At 32.1% G+C, this 22,489-nt stretch overlaps 1 protein-coding gene and 2 long non-coding RNA genes across 6 annotated transcripts in view; 1 reads left to right on the top strand and 2 right to left on the bottom strand.

The window, feature by feature from the left end:
* The window catches only part of LOC114944186 (uncharacterized), a 192,853-nt gene that overhangs the window by 114,926 nt on the left and 55,438 nt on the right, over window positions 1–22,489 (bottom strand). The window lies entirely within an intron of this gene.
* LOC114944174 (uncharacterized) overlaps window positions 1–22,489 on the top strand; it is a 40,822-nt gene that overhangs the window by 2,961 nt on the left and 15,372 nt on the right. For all 3 annotated transcript variants that reach the window (XM_085482264.1, XM_029319963.2, XM_029319962.2), the window contains exons 3-4: window positions 1,750–1,902; window positions 9,592–9,769. In XM_085482264.1, the coding sequence (XP_085338390.1) occupies window positions 1,750–1,902; window positions 9,592–9,769 (331 nt within the window). The remainder of the gene's footprint in view (window positions 1–1,749; window positions 1,903–9,591; window positions 9,770–22,489) is intronic.
* On the bottom strand, window positions 10,461–16,702 carry LOC114944185 (uncharacterized). Of its 2 annotated transcripts, XR_003822125.2 has the most exons (3): window positions 16,573–16,702; window positions 13,508–15,873; window positions 10,461–13,143 (listed from the first exon to the last, which is right to left on the bottom strand). It is a non-coding gene; the product is annotated as an uncharacterized LOC114944185 (long non-coding RNA). The 2 variants fall into 2 exon arrangements; XR_003822124.2 differs by lacking the exon at window positions 10,461–13,143 and having other exon boundaries at window positions 15,072–15,873; window positions 16,573–16,686.

The raw sequence follows: 22,489 nt of genomic DNA, 5'->3' as shown, positions 1-22,489 counted from the left end.
AGCCAAAGCACGAAAAATTAATTATTCGGAACTGTATCTCTTGGTTTGAGATCACTAAGTTCCATATATAAATTAATCTCGAAACTTACATATGGAGAATGTCTCATCAGGCCGAAGCAGGAATTAATATAATGTTTAACAATTGCTTGAAGAGTCTTACTAATTAAATATCGTTTGCCATATATTTTTAAAATTGCATCAAAATCTTTTTATCTGACTTATTTTTAGAATATTTATATTGACTTTATTATTATAATTAACGCGATAAGATTTTTCTCTTATCGTTAATTATATTGTTAATATTTATATTTGCAAAAATATTTGAGTGTATTGTAATAATATAATTCAAACAAAACAATTTTTGAAATATTAATTAAATGTCAATTTCACGTTCCAATTCCAATATTTATGATATCACGCGATCATCACAATTATAGTGAATTTTTTGTGTGAGGGACATCGCGATTTTTTTTTTCGTTGTAACGAGCGTGACACAGATCGATTTGGATGGAAACAAGAATTACGACACGTGGATAATCTCGGGCATGTGCACACTGGCCATCGATAATAATTGGCCTCCGTGTGAGTGAAATTCGTAGCTTTTGCATAGTTTGGCTCTTTTAATCCGCCCAAGTACTCTCCTATCGATGAAAATCCATAACACATATTAATAACGAACGTAATGCAAGCTTTGTAATTTACGTGTTAAACGTATCCGTAATTTATACACGCACATACATATTCATACAGGCATATATATACACACAAAAAATTCTTATTGCTTTTTGATATGAATCTATGAGATCGGCTCGTCATCGGACGATAAATTAAATTAATCCACTCTCTTCATCTAGTGTTATTTATCTTAATACTTCTTTCTTAAATCTTTTCTTACTTCTGATTTTTTTCTGTAATTTTTTGTTATTCACTTACTAAAGTTTCTTTATTGCGTTCTTTTTTTATCTGTTTTCATCTCTTACTTTCTTGGCCTTTTCTCTCCCGAATAAAGCTAAATGAAAGAGCCGCGGTATACTCTTGAGATTTAATCTTCCAATTCTCTTCGATCATTGGCCATTCGCCTTTCATTAGTTTGGTGGTTTCATTGGTTGGTTTGGTGGGAAAACGATCGCGCAGAGTTGGTGCAAAATCGTAAATTTGACAACGCCAAAGTAGATTTGCGAGATATTTCTCGTGTAGTAAACATTCGTAAAATATTATTCGATTCGAGGAAAATTAAATCTCGATTAGATTGAACCGAGCTGACATTTCGTTAAAATATTTCACGGGAATTTATTTATCATCGTCGAGCAATGAAAATATATTTTTCAATATCGCGATGGTAAACAGTAGTAAAAATATTATCATCGTTATTGAAATTGGATTACCGCGTTTATAGCGATAATAATTTTGAAATTCGCTCCTGATATACATTCGTCGGTATTCATAAAAAGGGACGTCGCACCCTCATATTCCTCGTCATCGAGAATTTATTTTTCGAGCGAGCGGTCTCGGGGTTATAAAAGTTTAATAGCACATATAGTGTCGAGTGATGAGCTTCCTCAAGCGCTCTCAATCGATCGTATATCGATATATGCGTAATGTAACACACAGATGCACAACACATAGGGATTGCATGGCGCATCATGATGCGGTTTACTCTTTGATGATCCCTTTTGAATGCATGTATGCTGCGAATGCTGGGAATGTGTTGGATTTTCATGAAACTCTCGTTGCGCGATTGTGTTGCAGCCTATCTGGCATCCAGACGCGGCTCCCGTGATAGTCAATGCTCAAACATATCCAACGTATCCAATGTTACCAACGAAGATGTGGGTCCTTTAAACTTTAGCGCGCATCCGCGAGGTCGACAACGCAGGACTTCGAATTTTCTCGAGCTGCCCGGTGAGTGTATTTATTAATTATTTATTAATTATATATGTGTATGTCTACATTGTTCAAGATTGTGAAGTAAAATATTTTCTGAGTCACAAAAATTGAAGAATTGTAGTAACGATCATGATAAATTAAAAATGATTCATTTCATTAACATCGAGTACATTTGTATTTGTTATATGATTCGTACAAAATACGAAAAAGACTATAACGTTATAGTTATATAATGTACTATATAATGTTAAAATTAGGAAAAAGAATGTGCGCAATTTTGCAATAATTAATTTCTTGCTAACTACTTTTCTTGCGCGTTGCACGATGTTACATAAAACGATATAAAAGGCAAAGCTTTACTTTGCTGTTTTTTAGTTAATTATGGTTTCCTTTTGTACGTTCTCTTACTTAATATTCTTATTATAGTATCATGTTTTTCCTTGAACACAAATCTTAACGTTGTCTTAAGTATAACTTATAGGAAGAAGAATTATTAATATTTATAATTTTATGTAAAATTTGTTTTTTTGAGCACAAGAAACTTCAATTTTTTACGCATATTATTTTATATGTTTTTTAGAAAGATAACGTTTTTCCATAAATATTTTATTATATTATTCTTTACATTTATCTGCTATGTAAAAGATACTTACGCAATTTGATTAAGCACATATATCGAACAATTATCAGACTATTAATTTTCTGTAGTTTACGATATTTATATCAATTGTCAGAGGTTGTTTTATATTGCATACTTTTTCCATGTGCATATATTCTCATTTATCGGAACCTTATCAAAAGCGTTGACGTCATGAATTGCGTTTGGCCTGGTTAAAACTTCGAGTGCACAGTTCGTTCATCGAAGGCAAGATCGGTGACAATAAGATAAAAGTGCTTCATGAGTTGTTAGCCGATTGATGTCGAATAAAATTTGTTTTATGACATTAAAAAAAACTTGTGCGTATTGATACTAGTAATCCATATAAAAATTATAGAGCTCCGAGTATTGAGAATGTCGAGTATATTCCGAGTATAAACTCTCTCTCTCGTGTTTAATATTTAAATTAAATTATTATTTTTTAAATATTATGAACGAACCCAGAAAAACTAATTACAACATTTTAATTAACACATATATATATATATATATATATATATATAATAAATATTTAAAATCGTTATAGAGAAATCTCAATATGCGACTTCTAATTCAGCTTTTCTAAAGCGATTGATTTGAACAAGAGGCCGACAATAGCTTTCATATTTGAAATCTAAATATGTAACAATCTGCAGCATCAATTATGACTGAATATTTATTCGACACGTTGATTAGCGACATTGCTGTTAATATGTTTAATGTGGCATATAAATAGCCCGACACTACACAAGTGTAACTACTCAAATTATAGCAATACTCTTGACACAAGAACAAATCAATTTATTATAACATGTCTAGTGTGTTGTGATAAATTTTTGTTTCTAGTAAGCGTTTTTTATTTAAATTTTGTATTGTAATAAAACTAAGCTTATTTTTTAAAAATAGATTTTGATTGAATTCTTAATCAGTCGTTTCATTTAAACATGATAGCGGTTGCGATAATTAACAATAAAATCATTACAGCTCTTGATAAGCTGTATTGTGAACAGGGTTTGATAGAAGTAACGCTTTCGTTTATTTCCAAATGAATAGCTCAATATATCGATCAGAGTCCACTACTTTCCAATGATTGCTGATCAATTCGCTGTCAATATTCAAGAGTGAGCACAATTCTATACAATATTGTTATGTACATTTTGCAAAAATATCGTGCAATTTATTGGACTTTGTGCGGAAATGAATTGTATTCGCAACGTCGAATTTTTAATATCATACTACTGATTTTAATTTTTAATGCACAATGTCTTTACTCTTTTGAAATTTTTCGTTTTTACTTATCTAAATTTCTATTATATTCAAGAAAAACCAGAAAGATAATAGAGACTGTCATCTCGTTATACTATATATAACACTACATCACTGTTTTTATATTCCGATCATAAAACATAGCGCGATATCACGTATATGACTTAATATGGGAAATTAATAGGAAATTAACGGTATTTATTCTCGTTTGCGCGATCCATCACTTTATTATTGTTTCACTTTCATATTGAGCGAATGTAAAGCAGCTTTAACATCGTCAAGTTCGCGATAATCTTTTCTTTGCGCGTAATAAAGGTAAAAAGGGTAAAACGGCCTGTTAGGTTTCACCATAAATGTAAACATACATAGTGCCGCGTCAAATTGTCCAACATTGACAGTAAAGCAATTAAATATTAATGCGTCCAGACGTGCACGTGAGAGTTCTGGCACGTGAAATGTTGTCCCTATCGCGCGCGTGTTAAATTTACGGTATAATGAGTTGATATAAAGGGATTGAGGATGTCTCTAATTAGTCCCTAAACGTGGCCTACTTTCGAGCCAATCTCGAGGAGATTCAATTGTGCGAATGTCAAGCTTTCTCTCACGCGAGAGAACGACGAAAACCACGCGTCGTGCATTTGCATTTCTAGAAACGGGAGTTGAAGGAGGATAAGCACGTATAATCTGGAAGCGCCCAAAGTTCTCCACAGTAATGCAAAAGTTGCAGTTGCGCGCCGTCTGCGATGCTTTAATTAATCGTTCACGCCACTTCAAGTTGAAAGCCGTAAAATATTGAATTTAATATACGTGCGCGAAGTACGAAATTAATAAATGCTCGGTTGAATCTCATCGTAGAGTAAGTCCGTATAGATTGCGAAATCTTGTGAAGTACGTACACGTTCGAATTGTACTAATGCAATCTTGTTCAAATTGTGTTTACGTGGCTGATTGTTTCATTAAATAATAGATTAGTTTAATTTTACATTAAAATAGCTGCCAGTATATATGGAGCATTTTCCTATGTCTCTTTTAATTAACTATCAGCGCGCTTATTAGTTCAAAAACTGGAGAGTGACTTAAAATCTTTTAAACCGAAAGTTTAAGTATTTAATTTAGTTTTTTTCCCGACTTTAGATACACAGCCGACAGCTATTTGAATAAACGATCCTGTCTCACTGAAATGTTATTTATCTTCAGATTCTGATGTAACTTGGAAACCGCATGAAATTGTCAGATTATCCAAGTATTCGAAGTAGCTGCACTAACGCGCCGGAAATTAATTACTCGCCTGTCATCTTTGCAAATACTTCGTGTCATATGCAAACAGTATAATACTTCCTGCAATATAATTTGTGATTGTAAATCGTTCGGTGTGGCATGAAGAAAATTAAAATTAATCGTCAATGATTCTCTTTCAATATGTTTCTCAGGATATTTTTTATTGTTTCCTATAATATAATTTTTATACTTAATAAGAGACTAATTAAAAATTTAAAAATGTGATGATTTGTATCAGAATATTTTAACGAATCTTTTTTAAAAGAAATTTGTTGTATAAAAATAAACTAGAGAGTTAAAAATTCCGAGGATATAGAGATTCAAAATTTTTTTATTATTAAACGTATCTGGGATTTTTAATTGAAAAAATATATTATTTAAGAAAATGTCTATTTTTTCCTGAGTGTTGGAAGCTTTTAGAATTTACACAATTTTAGTTTTGCGCAAAATTTCTAGAAATCAGAAACCCACGCATTCTTTGAATAGATAACATTTTTTTCGTCCTACGTAAAATTCTCTCAGCAACGAACAACGTACTTGGTATAACGAAATAAAATACCTAAAGAAGATTTGTCGCTTCTTTACAAGCATCTCTGGCAGGATACTTTCTACTCTCCGCAGATTAATTATTTGCCTTCGACATGGGCTGTTTTATTATTCACTGTTTTTTCATGAACCCTCTTTTTTCTCAGGATTGGATTCCAGTGAAACATAAAGTAAATGTAGCGCTTTAATCATTTTATATAATTGCGGATTACTAAAAATTTTTTATATACATTGAAATGTAAATTCCACCAATCGTATGTTTAATATTGCTCAGAATGTACGAGAAAATATGCACGGAAAAATGCGATAAATTGATAAATTATTGACTTTTATTTGAAATTTTTGAAGAATTATCGGAATTTATTATTACAAAAATGAAATATATAAAGTTATAAAACATATATTCGCATTTTAAGTTTTATTCATATTTTAGATTTTTTGTTATCTTGTAATTGACAATAATCTTTTCAAAAACTTAATAATAAAAATTCGATAACAGAGAATGTATTGACATAAGCAATTAATTTAATTAATTATACAACTAACTTTGGACGTAACCGTAAATTTCTTATCACGGATCATGTGCTTGAAACTTCTCGAGTGTTCAGTTGAGTCTAACTATATCAAAGATTCAAATACCCCGATACATGATTCATTAGAAATGGCAAGAAACCTCTTGGAATTTCGAGCGAGCCAATTTTTAGCGATGCCATTAATGTAATTAGATATGTATATTGATGAATTTTGGAATTTCTCTTGGAATATGTGATTGACTATAATTAGATTGGTTATAAGTATTGAAAATTTAAATGCCCTAATTTACAAAAATAAACCAAAAAGAAGTATACTTTTAATAATTGCCGAAATTATAAGCATCAAATCGATTAAACAATGCTTGAATTATATATCGTTCTCATTTTTAAAACAATGCAAGTTATAAGTATATTATTTATATTGATTGTTTATTATGATGCAGAGATTAACGTAACTGTTGTTTAAAATAGCCTCTCTAAGTGTTTCATGTGTTATGGCAGACAAACGTCAAACAAGATGTCGAAAAGCGCAAACATAGCAAATATTCGAAAATATTATTAGAAATTTTAAAGGTACGTTTAAAAGACGATAGAACAAAAATATCCACAGAATAAATTTATTAAGCACGATGCACAAGCTTTCTCGAATTAATCTGACTTTAAGATTAAATTTCATCCATTTTATTAGATAATAAAAATATTTCTTTAAACAAAAATATGTAAAATACGTATATTTTATTGCAGCAGTTTTAGTTTAATTATTGTATGATTTTAGCGCAATGCTTTTAAGAGAAATAGATTTATTTAAAATAACTATACTGAGAATCAGTGAGTATAAACAATATTTTCTCAACTAAAACGATGAGAAACATATGTTTTGACACGATGCCAACAGCGCGTGGTAAATCTGCGCGAGAAACCATCGTGGTAAAAGCAGAGAAGCGGATTTAAAGTCTGCAGCTTCGGCTTTCTTTAAACAGAATAATCCTGCTTTTATTAATCGCTTTGTTCGTGTCACTTTCGCATATCGCGTGGAAGAAGCAGAAATGAAAATGCATAAGGTGGAAAGTACATGACAGATAACTTACGCGGTCGTGGAAGATAACAAACGATCCCGTAAATCATTCTGTTAAGAACCGCTAATGACCGACGTCGCTCGTTCCAGGTCAGTTTTGCCGCCTTGCAATGTCATTCATTCGAAAAGCCGTACAAATCGAGGCTCCGCTCGGGTCATAAAAGCGAATTAGAATTGCTAAACTAAATCAAATCGGTCGATCAATTTTTCTGTTTGCTCGACTCAGCGGTCGGTCCTGACAAAAGAATGAAATCTTGAGAATCCCGAAAAATGCGTCTTGATTAGTTCATTCTCTCGATTGAGATGTCATTCAAGTGAAATCAAATTCTATGGAAGCCCGAATTGTGAGTGAAGAAGAAAGTAATATGTGATTTAAATATAAATCCAGCTCTTGTAAAATATTTTCATTAAAAATGATCAACTTTATTTTAGTAGAACTTTAATTCTGCAGGCATTTGTAAAAATATTTAAAACAATATGCTGAAAAAGATATGGAAAGATATATATAATTTGAAATTATTATTGTTCTGTTATATTTCAATTTTTGTTAATTGCGGTAATTTTGCGTTAATGGATTATAAAATACACGTTTTAATATTATATTTAATTGTATTCTAACGGAGAGATATATCAAATTGTATTGATTCATTCTATGTTTACGTTGCGATTAAATCTGTAATAAATATATTTCACAGCGCGCATATACCTATATGCACATTGTTCAGTTATTGCATACAATTTAATATGAATACGCCAAATGATCTGTCTTTGAAAACTTTCATATTTGTCGCGTCCAAAAACTGTAACCGATAATTACGCGTTCGGTTAATTACGCATGTCGTTTGTTTGGGAAGGGTATCGATTAGTATGCGTCTGGTAATATTACGTTTCCGAGATCCGCTATACGACCTAGGATTTCATTACAGTAGGATAACTGATTATCGCGGAATTTGCACAGTACATTTATTAGCTACGATATATCCGTGCGATTTACGATATCGTGATAATTCTCTCTTTCTCCCTCTCTTTTTCTTCGTGACAAAGAAGCCATATATGGGGCAATTCTTTTCGCTGTCTAATCATCCGAGTCCGTCGACACGTTTGGGTGACAAATTATGGCGAGAGGTCGCCTACGGTTTGACCCGCTTCTCTTATTTTCGTTATTTCAACAAAATAGCATGCTCGAAAGTAATGAAGTCGAGAGTGGCATCTCATTTGTATGTCTGTCTCTTCTATCTTCCTGTTTTATTTTTATTCTCATTTTATTTCCGCAATTTACACAAACTCTTACGTATCATTGCTCCGCATCCGACTCGCGCGTATTTTACGTCAAAAACGTGAGGAGCGATTTAAATGAATCAAAACGACATGCTGATAATTGATAACTCTTTTTTGATGAAAATTCAGTTTCCCGTGTTTGACTAGTAATTATGCGTTATCGTCAGTACTCGAGTTGCATACTGAAATTATTACCGAGCAATATACAGTTCGACGTTGAATCGATATCGCTCGGTAATGGAATTGAATATTTAACTCGACGATATTGGTTTAGGTACCATCGATTGTCGTTTATCTAGTCGTGTTAGCGACGTAATAACGACGTACAAAAGTCGGGACGTTGTCATATGCGCTGTAAAGTGCTCCTTGTTGGATATATAAGTGTTAGTAATGCACGCGAACGTGATCGCCAGCTAAGTAATTAAATGGATTACGTTGGATATAAGTATAGAAGAAGGTATTTTTAGTGATGGGGAATTTTACGACGAATTTGTAGCCTGCTACGCGTGCAACATGGATTAGTTGTCAACATATATCGATTTATAGGTCAATCAAAACTGATTGTAATTCTATCAAAAGCCGCAACATTTGTTATGCGAGCTATAAGCCGCTATACGCTTTCGATTATTCCTAGCAATCACTTTTAAACATTGGTAGAATGTTGATGAAATATGATCAGGTACATTATGAAAGTCATTTATCATCGTGATTCGTGTCGCTTGTGCGCATTTACGATGTATAATCAGAAAAACGAGGAATTTTTTAAATCATTATTTTTAAAATATAAATATTATAGAATTTTAAAAAAATATATGTAGGTACCATTTACACCTCCCTTTTCGCTTTTCTGTTTCTAATATCCGAGAAAAATTTAATTTGAATCTACCACTGTGATTATTAAACGTGAATATAATTAATCAATACTGTCAGTGCGATTAATAGATGGATTTATATAGCGTTCTCCTTTTCTTTATGCAACATATAATAGATTTCATATTTTATAGATTCATATGAATTTTTAATTATGCCATATATATTTACAATTATTAGAAATATTTCCTAAATAAATTTCAATTCTTTTTTTTTTACAGTGCCGGATCATATACGACCACGTGTGCACAGTCTCCCGGAAAAGGCATATAATCCCCGAGCAGGCGACGACCTGTATAGACTCAGAGCTTTCAGTATCACTCACAAGGGTGTAGTGAATCGGGGCGATTCCATCATTTCCAGACGCAGCAGGAGCAATACCTCCGTCAATAGTAGCAGGTGAGTTAATAGACCGAGACTCTCTGTGATGTCGATACGCGCAAAGAGAATAAATTAACGTTCAATTATTTCATTTTCTCGCTGTGCTCATGCATATCTAAGTATCTACACGTTTGTTGTGCGTAGCACGTTAGTTGGGTATTTATGCTCGATGAATATGCAAGCATATAACACACATGCGACAACTACTGAATCTTACGATAAGCTGCAGGAAAATATTACCGGGAAATATGTACATTAATGGGCGAAATTTATCATGTATAAGTACGTGATATATTATTTTGCCGAAGATAAGTATTGTTGGAGATACGATTATATTGAGGCCGCACATGTAATTATAAATTTTAGCCATAGAGAGAGAATCCCATTTTTATTCTTTATTTGAAAATTTAAATTACAAATTTTTAATGTCTTTAAGATTTCAGAAAATCAGATATTAAATAATTACCTCAATTATCTCTCTTATTTGCGTAATAAAGTATAGTATTATAAATACTGTAATATATTTTTTCGTTACATCACGTAATCACGTTATCACGTAAAGTTTCAAGAGAATTTGCTAAACTTTTTAAAAATAAAATTTAATCATATTTAAGTATATTCACACATTATTTTTGTTGTAAGAGAATTTTAGTTTATATAAGGATTTAGAGAAAATTGCTTTGATAATAAGAACTTAGAGTTTATGCAATTTGCTTTAACATTTTATATTACGAGAATAATATTATTTAATTCTTTTAATAATTCGTTCAGTATTTCATAACATGATATCCGCTACAAATCTTGGTAAGATAGACACATACGCATACTTAAATTCGATACGTATAATATACATACATATATGTATACAAATATGTATATAAACGTGTTCCTTCGGATATAAGATCAAATATTCATATCAAAATTCAGCTATCTCTCTCGTTTCTGCGTCAATATTTATATTGAAAATTAGATAAAACGTGTCTCACCCTCGTTTCGCATGCTATTCTGAAAATGAAAAAAATAGAAAGGGATGAATTGACAATATATGAAGGGAAGGAAGATACAATAGCACAAACCAAGTTCTACAGCGTCGACAGATGATAGACGTGAAGATATAGTAATAAGTACGTGATGCCATCTTTGAAAAAATATGCTTTTCACAAATATTTCTTATTTTTAAAGTTATTGTACCACATCGCGCTCTCTCTCTCTCTCTCTCTCTCTCTCTCTCTCTCTCTTTTCTTTTATTTTTCTTTCAGTTCTGATGCTACCAATTTGGGGAAGCGCCCAAGCAAAACGAAAATGAAAGAAAATTCTTTGAAAGTTCGCATCGAGGGGGATCTAATCCTGCGATTTGGAGACTGATTGTTAGGCCGGCCTAATTTCTTATTTTTGCACTAAGAAAGGTACTTCGGCAAAGTTTCCCCAAGCCTTTCAATACCATGGCAACAGTGTACAAATTGGCCAGAATGCGTATTTTAGTCAAATTTGATTTTACTTTTGTAACTGTATTACGAATTTGTATCGTTAGAGAGCATCAGCTATTATATTAATAACTAAAAGTTTTTATTATGCCAATTTATTACTTCGATTTTATGAGTAGTTTTATAATGAGATTTTAATATATACGTATTTTCATCATAAATTATCTGCATTGTTATAAGAATTTTAACCAATTTAAGGGAAGTGGAAATAAGCAGATTGCTATATTTTTATGATAAATTTTTTATTTCACTTCAGTCGCATTTCACTTTTACGCGCGTATCAATTTCCTTATTTCCCGAGTATCTTAACCAACGTTTCCCGTAATAAATCTCCGGCACTCAAATTTTAATGTCTCCCACTTAGGAAATTAAGCGAAACGAGTTCTAAAGTAAACGTGCTTTACGAGGTTACACAGAAATTGCAGACAGAGTACAACATTTTGCAACTAGATCATTTTTGTTTGTGAATTGCATCGGAAACGGAATAACTCATAAATAAATTGCAACTGAAGAGGTCAGGAGTGCGCTCCAGTAAATTGGAAAAATTTTTCCACGCGGAACTATCTAGTATTGTGACAATGTGGATATGTCACCTGAGAACTTGAAATCTCAAAGCCGCAGTTTATTCTCGTAAGATTGTGTGATTATTTCTCTCACTTTGTAGATATGAGCCTAAGAGAAATTTATCGAGTTTACTCTTTTAAAATTTAAATATTTTTATGTATATCCCTTTATATGTATATTTCTAATAAAAAATAAAATTAAATAATTAAAAAGACAATAGTAAAGATTGTTACCATATTTTTTTACACATACGTATATTTGCTACGAAAATGACAATTTAAAACAATTGATGATAGTTTTTGTGATATAATCGTAGTGTTAATGATAAATGAAATTGGAAATGTTTAACATAATTGTAGCATTTAATGAAACAAAAACTATTTAAATAGATAAATAATTCAGGCATAAATTTCTAAAGTTTTTATGTTCATTATATCTATATACCAAACATAAGAGCATGTGAAATATTATATCAGTTATAGGAATAAGTGATTGGTTATATGATTGATGAAGTACAGTTATTAAAAGTTATCGTTAAAAAAAAATGTACTGATTTATACATGTACTTTTATTTTGAGTTGAAAGCACAAGTTTTACATTACTTTGGCGCACGTGCAAAGAAACTTATCGATCCAATAAAATCTTTAAAAAAATTCAAGAGAAAAGTAAATATTATAGTCAAAAATATCTTTCATATATTTTATTATTAATTAAATTTGTAATCACTATTTTGTTTCTTTTTAAATTACATTTGCTTTGAACTATGTTTTGAAACTTTATGGTAGAAAACGCGATCGCATTCTTCAATCTTTTATATTTTCGTCTGTTATTATTTTTTTGGAAGCGAAAATTATAAATTTTGAACTATAATATAATATAAAAATTGAAATAAAATTTTAATAAATAATCTGGCAAAATTATATTAAATATATATAATAAACGTATAATCCACCCCTGATTTCCACGATAAGGGAAACAAAAATATGTGTGAAGATGTTTATTGTGGAGCAATATTTCGATACCCTGAGATGAAATTGTTACTAAATTGTGACAAAAATACATTGATAAATAATTTTTAAAAGAACAAGGTCACTAATTTCTACGTGCCCTTGTATTTGCAATTAGTAAAAATGTTTGTCTTTTATTTGTATTGTTTGTTCTCGAATCAACGAATCAATTTTGTAATGAAAATTGTTATGCATTGAATATTTCTTGAAAATCGATTTTATCTTTGTCGAATGTTTCTTTTATCGACATATTTTACTTCTATTATATATGTATATACTCTTGTCTAAACAATCCTGTCTAGTTATGATATAATATGATGGATTGCTTGAGTTCATTCTGTAACAAGCGATAGATACCTTGTGAAAGGGATTCATTTGACATTCACGATGAAATCATCCTTCAAAGTTATATTCACAGCGCATGATAAACCCAAAAGTTTGCCTTGTGGTTAAAGGCGTCAAAGAAAATCGTAATATTCCCTCGAAAAGAGAAACTTTTTTTTCAAATATACTTTTCAGTCTTGAATTTCTCAAAGTGCGAATAAGATAGGTTACGACAAAGTTAACTTAAATGTATCAAACTTTACGAAGATTCTTTTTCCGAAGGATCCCATTCGCATTAATTTAAAATGAATATCAAGCTCTAAAGGTCATCTCGTTTCTTCTGTCAACCAAATATTCGGAATTACATAAAAGATAACCTTCTGCGTCAAATAGAACGAGTCACCGACGATTCGTGATCTATTTCTTTCCATCGCGCAGGATTTCTAAATGGATATTGGAAGGTTGTCTCGATGATGTATGTGGCCTGCTTTCACGAGGATTCCTGTAAATGATCCATCTCGATTAAATCAGCATCACGCTTTTGTGATCGAGTGCGAGTGTATTAAAACGCGACGGAAATGATTCCAGTAAAATATATATTGGAGAACTTAATGATTCTTGACGCTATTTTCAAAATTTGTATATGCAAAAATAGTTGACTTGTCATTTTGTTCCATAAGATATAAATGAAATAAGTATAATAAGAGAAACAAGGGGCTGCTTAAAAATTCTATTATTTAATGTTTGCAACAGCTGCTTTTGTAAGGAATTTTGTGGAATAATGTGATCACAGATTCCTGAAATGGCGGTGTGAATCCCATCAAAAATTAATTCACGACAATTTCCGAGTGCTAAATATCATACGATCAAAGAAACGTCTCTTTCCGCCAGCTTTTCCGAGTTTTAAATCAATTGCGGAGAATGGAAGTCAATTCGTTATAAGACGCGGAAAGCAAACACTTCCCGCAAACCATTCGATCCGTATTCCGCGACTGCTAAGGCTTTCGAGAATTCTCATATCTTCATGAATATGCTATTTGCTCCATTTGCCTGAGCGACAGGATATTGAAAATTGAAACCCTCGTTTTGCTGCGCCAAGATCGCAATCTCTCCTTTCTCTCTCTTGCCACGCATGTTTTTTTCCCTCGGAAAACAGTTATATCCGTTGTGAATTACGAAGGCATGCGTTACACAAACTTAGCGTGATACTAAAACTTTCATCATTATTTATTGCCGTGGTCCCGCAGAGCGTTGGAAGTGCTGTTTAATCTAGGGTGTCACCTCTGGCTGGCAACTTCTCTTTATCGCGCTCACCCTCTGGCACCCTCGATATCCGTCTTCCCGCAAACCACATTTCCTTTCGTCAGCGGAGTTCTTCCTGACGGGCTGTAGTCGCACGTGTCAGTTCGCTTTGGTATCATATTGTGAGAAAGTATACGGAGAATGAGAAGTAGGGAAAATAAAGTAGAAGATATGAGAAAGTTGAGATTCATTTTTAGTGGCAAAAACTTCTTTCCCCAAATCTTTTCAGAGTTATTTTTGTGTTGGTTAATACCACAGGGCTTTATTGCACATACGATAAATATCACGACTAGAATTGCCTCGTCACATACATCTTGGTGCACATACTAGTTTTACATTAACTTAAAAATTTAAGAATCACATATAACGGAAATAATTTTTGTTATTTTAAATCTCCATTTAAATACGCGTAGCTCTTCAAATTATACGAAAATGATATATTTACTAATTTATATTATAATAGTTATATGTTAACAATTTTTTTATGTGAATACGCACTTGATAAATTAGAAAATGAAGGATTCTGTAATAATTTTGGTTTACACGACGCTATTATAGAGAGTTAATTATAAACTATATAATTAAAGAGAGAGAGAGAGCGAGGGAGAGAGAGAAAGAGTCAATGAGCAAACTTCAATATAGTGTCTTAGAAAGTTCATTATACAAAGGCAAATGAGTAGTTATACATGTCAAGTGATCTACTCGATGCGTCGATGAGGAAAACAAAAAACTCGTAAGTAAAAAGAAAGTTGAATCGCTATTTGGCGGCGAGTTACATCGATTGGATGAGGGCCAGAGACTTCCGAGCGTTCCTTCGCGGGCACATTTTCAATTTCTTCCTCTCCATCCGTCTCCTCTGACTCGTGGTATTTCTTCTCGTCGCATAGCGAGACTGTGCATGCGACTATCTCGTTATTTCGGTGCACAATCCTGCCGAGTAAACGCCTTGACCTGTCAATTCGACTCTCTCGTTTCCGCTCGATCATCTATCGTGGATCCTCGAGGAGCAAAATTGGAGAAGAGGTCACGGAATTCCGTCGTTAATTTTTTCCTTCGAAGCTTACGAGTGATATTTGTCATTTCCAACACGAACATAATTTTTTTCTTTTCGAAGAAGAAATAGCGTGATCGAATCCGAAGATGCACGATGAATCGAATCGAGCCGATTTTGGTTGCGTCTTTTAGCTTTTTCCCGCGTGATGTCTTTTATTGAGAGGATTTCTATTATTTTAATCGCACTAATCGCTGTACTCGATCGATTCCTCGTATTCTACCGATTGGTGTGATCTGGTGGATGACGAAGAGACGGATTTAACTGAGGTCGACGACTCCACGACTGACTTCGTCTGTACGCTCTGTACGGATTTCGACGTCGAGACGGATTTTGATGCTGACGTTACATTCATTGATTGCTCGACGAGGCTGCTGCTCGAATCGTTCACTGGAAGAATATCGCATAATTTTCCTATAATCGGATTGTGAGTATAATACTTTGAAGATTCTCGAATGACTCGCATGGAAGCTCGATTGAAGGTTTTATTTGTTATACGTTATATTTTAAGCAGCTTGCAATATAGGTATTAACACAGTTAATTGATTTCAATTGAATGACTCGGTTAATATTATATGAAGATTGGAAAAGGTATAATCTGCCGTGAATTCAAAATAATTAAGTGAAAGTGATATAAAATAAAATAAATAAGCACAATGGAGAAATTACAAAATAAATCAATAGACAATATACATATTAGATATGATAATGATCATAACTAAGTGATAAACTATAAATAGCTATTATTAATAATACAACAAAATACGCAACAAGAGGACTTGCCAAATTGAACAAAAATAGAATAGATAACACTATAATATAGTAAGTTGTAAGAATTACAATATTTCTTATCAATATGTGAACCTGGAATATCATATCGTATTGAACAGAAAACTCCGACTGAGCACCATTTATTTCAGTCTATTGAAAGCTAAGCTATTCAAAGCTATTTCAAAGACAAAGTGCAAAGCGCCAGAGAGATATTTTTAATTAAAAGCATAATTGCGAATCAGATAAATTGTAAAATGCAGCTGTAATAATTTCCATCGAACTTCTTGAAATGTAAAATCCAATTTATCGTGAGCCTACCTTTGGCAACTTCCATGATGGAGCTTACAGTTCTTTCGATGGGACTCGCGAGGACAATACAACAATGATGCGAACCACCCAAGATTAAACTCACGAATGGTAAGGATGTCGGAGCTTCGGGTTATTCTAAACTGGTAGCAGTGGATGGCGGAGAGGGAAAGTCTATGATCACGTGGCAAGAGATGTACAAGCGGGGGAAACGTGAAAAATTGCGATGTAGAATATTCGTGGAATCCCGGCCAGTGACAACGTGCAATGTGGATGCAATTCTGAGTCAATGCTCTTATACGTTTTATGATGACACGCGACGAATCATCGCCGACGATTTTTAGAAATAATAATATAGCGAGACGAAATTCGTCTAACACGATAAATCGAACAAAATTAATTTTTAAAAATATATTTCATAATAATTTTTATTTAATATCTAATTAAATTAAAGAATTGTATATTTTATGAGATGCTCGAGTAAACATAGATTAGTATAAATGCTCTAGTGTAAAAAGAGAAAAAAGAGAATTATAAATAATTTGTAATTTTTATTAGAAAACGAGATAATTGTTGCATTTTTTTGAACGATGTATAATCTTTCATAATATAATTTACGTTAATGTGCTCGCAACTTCATTTTTGTTCTTTGATTTATTTTTTATACTAGACCATTTATACTAATCTATATTTATTCGAGCATTATTTAAAATATGTATCTCTTTGCTTCTTTCTCGACACAGGGTTCTCTAATCCAATCTTCACATTTACGCAACTGTCGAATAAAATGAATAAATAAAAGGTTTCCCGGGCAAACATTACAAGTGGACTTTCAGTAAAAATAAATTTTATATAATGTCTGATAAATAATAAATTTAATGAATTTTATAATTTGTGCATATATAGTAACTCGTAATATAGAAAATGTCTATATATAGGTATATGTATATGGAATATATAAAGTCATTGAAATTATATTTTGTGCAAAATATTCTATTATATATATTTGATTAGAAATGGATTTACGTACTTTTCTGTAAAGCTTGTAAATAGCACGATGCTTGCAATTTTTACAAAGAGAACGTGTCATGATATTACGGATGATGTTTCACACGAAAAAAAGGGAAAAAATAGACAAAAATATATATCACAACAACAACGTTTATGTGAGATTCGTTAGATATAAAAAACTGTAAATTTCTAAAAAATCGATTATTTTAATATTATAATTTGAAGCTAACAAAGCGTAGTTTATTTTTGTACGACATAAGATTTGTTTCGCTCCCTTACAAAATCGTCAACACAATCCTGTTCTGCTGCTAGCAGTCGATAGCATAGAAATATCATGGGGAGGACATTTGATTATTTCGTGCAGAACGCACCAAGAAATAAATGAAAATCATGGAAAAAGTACGCTTGTCCCGTAATAGGAATCTCACAAGAGAAATTGCTTGGACTTTTATATAAAATCAACCTGTAGAGAATCTTAGTAAAATTAGGGTCCATTTCAAAGTAGAATATTAAGCAAATGAATCACGTATTTTTCTTACCAGAGCTTTTAAATAAAGTACATAATTTGTAATTTCAAGAAATTACATTTTAATTGTAATGCTGCGAGATAATTATGAGAGAAATAAATTTAACTATATTAATTATGATTTTTTTTATCTGACGTATTAATTTCGCTAATATAATAAATTTGATAATAAGGTTAAATTTTAATAATAAGACTAAAATGTTCATTTTTTTTTTTGTAATAGAATTGTTTAAGATGTAAACGTATAGCCATATGCCAAAAATATGGATATATTGTGTATACGAAGTGCATATGCGTGCTGTGAAAATCACTTTGGTAAACAAGCACACATGCTGCGGCGTTGTTACGCTTTCGAAAGCTCGTGGATAAGCACGCTTTTGCCTTGAATAATGGCGAAAAGTTGCGGCATCGGTCGACAGAATGGAAGGCAACGCGCTAAATGGCCATTACTACGGCAAATCCGCGAGAATTAAACTGCACCCGGAGAGTTTGCAGGTCTAATATGAATATCTGAGATATTCTTTTCGCAAGATAATAATGGGTTAAAAATTTAATGGCACGTAGATGTATATATAACGCAACGGACAGTTTTCCGGAAAGTTATATATGGCTTCATGGCAAAAATAACTTTTTTAACCAAAAATTTCTAATAGAAAGTTTTTTTTTTAATAAATGGAAAGAGAGAGGTGGTATTATATGAAAAATTAAAATTCACGTTTAGTAAATTTTTTTTATTTTGTGACAAGCTCGGTTTGATGAATAGAAATAGAATCATTTTTAATCTATTCTTGTAGAGAGTGAATAGCACTTTTAAAGGTAATTTATTTTTTTTTTTTTTAGTATGAGCACTTTGTGCGAAATGTGCATTTTATTTTTCAAACTGAGGAATCATTCATGTTGTGTGCTCGCAGTTTTCTTGGCGATAGGTTATAATAAATTTTGGAATCAATAGTCGCACTTGTATTTTCTCGCCTGGAAAAATTTGACTAAATAATATTCGTCGCATGGTATAATACGATAATAAAAATAATCTTCTACTACTCTCAGTTTTTATAGTAAATTATAAAAATATTGATGAGCTTTCTGATTGACATAAGACGGCTTTCCAAAATTTCAATAATCATCCATTTAAAGACTCAGTAATCATCGATTTGATCATTCTTCTTTCCCGAGAAAGGATGATTCACAGTGCTGTTTTACGCCAATTTTCCTCGACAGACTCTCGCGCAGCAAGATCGTCATCGATGACTCAGAGATTAGAATTCTAAGACATGAACTTCTAACTTAGAGAATTTGACGTTGTCGTGGATTTCGTCCAAAATAGCGTTACGACGCAGACGCATGAATTTCGACGCCGGCTGCGGTTGGCCAACGTTGTGAAATATATAATAATTACTCATTATTTTGACGTGCGAGCGTCTAACTGTGAATTTTCTCTCGGCGGAATTTGCAGGTGACACTAACTGTAAGATAAACTGCTCGGCTTACCTCGCCGTAGCAATGCGCTATCTTGGTACTGAAGGTTGCGAATTTATTTGTGTTGTAAAGAATTAATGTTGCAAGATTATCAAAGACGAGATATTCATTGTTCGGAGAATTTATTATTATAATCACGATCCAAGGTTTTACAGTAATCTGAGATTAAACGATAAATCCGGCTAATATTAACAGCTCTTGCAATATTACCTTTAACAAGTGTGTAAAAATAATATTTTTAAAGGAAAAAGCACTTGACGATTTTATTTTTATATCTTTTTAAATGCGCAAAAAATTACATGTGTAATGGTCACGTTCACATCGTATCTTGTATTTTCTGGTATGCAAGCATCACCAGCTTCGCTACGAAATGAGTAACATCTCGTTAGCGCGTTTCTCAAAATAGTCACGACTTTGCCGGTGCTCGGTGTAAGCTTAGTTTTATTATACCAAGCGGTTTTTTCGTTGTAAGCAAAAAAAGAAATATTTTTAACTTAAAATGCATTAAAAGACATTTTTACTGTAGTTGCTTCCACGAAAAAAAAATTCTTCTACTGTCCGATCCTTTACCATTCACTTTTTTTTCATATTGGAATCGCACATTAATCCTCCCTTTTATATGGATGTCACGATATATATTTTTATATTTTACAATATTCGATGAGCTTTTTTTCCCCCAATTTCATTGAATAAAAAGGGAATCGCCATTTGACGTTGACTATTTGAAATTATAATTTGATCTCAATCTCATGAGAAAGGGAGAATAAAAAATTCGTTTACAATGATATCTTAAACATAATATCTTACTGTAAAAAAACAGAATAATTTATTTATAATTTATATATTCTTTATATAAATATCTTTGCAATTTACATTTTGTATATTTACATTTTTTAATAAAAAAAAGTGCACGATATTATAAAGATTTATGTTCAGAAAAGCCTTCTTTTATTGTACATAATTTAAGTTATAAGATGGTCTTTTTCTGTGAATAATTAAAGCTGAAAAAGATCGAATCTGTAAAAATTTAATATTCAATAAATTGATTTGTCACAAAATATCTAAATAGAATTTTTCTGTAACCAAGTAACGATAAAATGGAAGAAATTTTTTGAACGTCTGCTTTATCTTCAAGCTTAATATATTGCACAGATTTTCCGTTCTTGCCTATGTGTTTCCATGACTCTCTAAATAGACAAGATAAATATTTGCATTTGTTTTCTTCTTTCTCGTCGCCATCTCTCTTTCTCTCACTCTGTGTGTTTCTCTTTCTTTTTCTCTTTCCCTCCTTCGACATACCTAAGCACATGTATGCACGTTTATATTTTTATACGTGCCAAGCATAACTGCTGCGAATTGTTCTTGGCTGAAATATACGTTTATACCCGACCTGAAAATGAGCTACGGATCTGAATGTATGTCTATAGGGAGAGCAACGTCGTTTTAATTGGAGCCATAATTAATCTGACACTTCCGACCGTCTCTGAAAGCCATACTCGTTTCTTGGAAGTGAGATCAACTTTCGATAATAGGGTTGCTTTGACGGAACGATGAAGATTTTCTTCGTAACATCATTAATTACTTTGCACTAATGATATAATTTTTCTTTGTCGTTATATATTTTTCTCTACTTTTCAAATAGCAGTAGGTATGAGTGAAAATCGATAACATTACACAAAGCAACAATTCGTCGTGTTATTTCATATGGAGGATAATGTATCAAAAAAAAAGTTAATCCGACACGCGCAATCAATTTGTAATCCGAACGGGGTAAACATTTTTGCTTTATATGGTGGAAATTCTCAAAGGTACGATTCTTTTTTAACCGGAAAAATAAAATTGTAAAATAATATTTTTTAGTATTTGCATCTCGAATTACTTTTTCGCAAATATCCATTATTCCTGTTCAATATGTGATACATATGTACTTTGAGTATGACAAGTATGATAATTAGAATTTTTTAAATTTACTATTGACAAAGTCATACATTTTTCGTTAGTTAGAAAAGCTAAAAAAAAAATCGTTTGATAAAAAAAAACTCTACTGTTTGATATTTCGAAAGATTTTTTTGTTATATTTCTATTTTGGCATCTCGCAAAAAAATTGCAGTTTTTTATTTTGCGTAACACTTTCGGCACAAATCATTTGTAAAAGCTCAACTCACGTTTGCTTTTTGACGCGGAACATAGATCTCGTAACTTTCACGAACCATAGATCAACCGCGCGACCTTTTCAGGTCACGGACGTTGGCGATCGTATGAGCCATCCAGCCCAGGGGGTTCTATAGTAATAGCCTTTTTGGATTGTACACGGTTACGGATCAGCGAGCTTAGCGAGGAAATACGGAGGAATTTAACTATATCGTGTATCCCTTTAGTTACAGTATCAGATTTTACCACCAATCATAAATTGCTGCTTGAATAATTTCTTTAAAGTTGTACATGCATGATGAATGTTATAACAGTGTAAATTTGTGCAAGAACCATTTATTTTAAAATCAACAGAATTTAGCTTATACTGATGAACTCTTTAGAATTTGCTTGCAAAAATCGTTAATAATTTAATTAAATTTTTTTGAAGCTCTGAGATTTTTATTACCCATTGTAGTAGTAGCAAATATGATTTTAATATAAATAAGAATTGTACGTATGTCAAGTGGAAATCTCGATAGAAATCTCAGAGAGAAAGAGTAGGCAAAAAATTCACATTAATCTATTTTATGGACGAGGTTTGTTCAATGGCGTAATGGTTACTTTTAATTGAATTTCAGAGCCGATCGGTAGAGAGAATTTTCAGGAATTGTTTCTACTTTTAACGCTATTCAATAAATCCAACATTTTTTATTTAATGGCTTTGCCAACAGAAAAGTGAATTCTTTTATTTTGGGATCGGAGTCGAAGAGACAATCGTCGTTG

This window comes from Nylanderia fulva, unplaced genomic scaffold, assembly GCF_048542155.1.
Source record: "Nylanderia fulva isolate GAGA-0341 unplaced genomic scaffold, ASM4854215v1 Scaffold20, whole genome shotgun sequence".
Classification (NCBI taxonomy): domain Eukaryota; kingdom Metazoa; phylum Arthropoda; class Insecta; order Hymenoptera; family Formicidae; genus Nylanderia; species Nylanderia fulva.
Note: the sequence above shows the minus strand (reverse complement) of the source record. Positions and strands in the feature narration are given on the sequence as shown.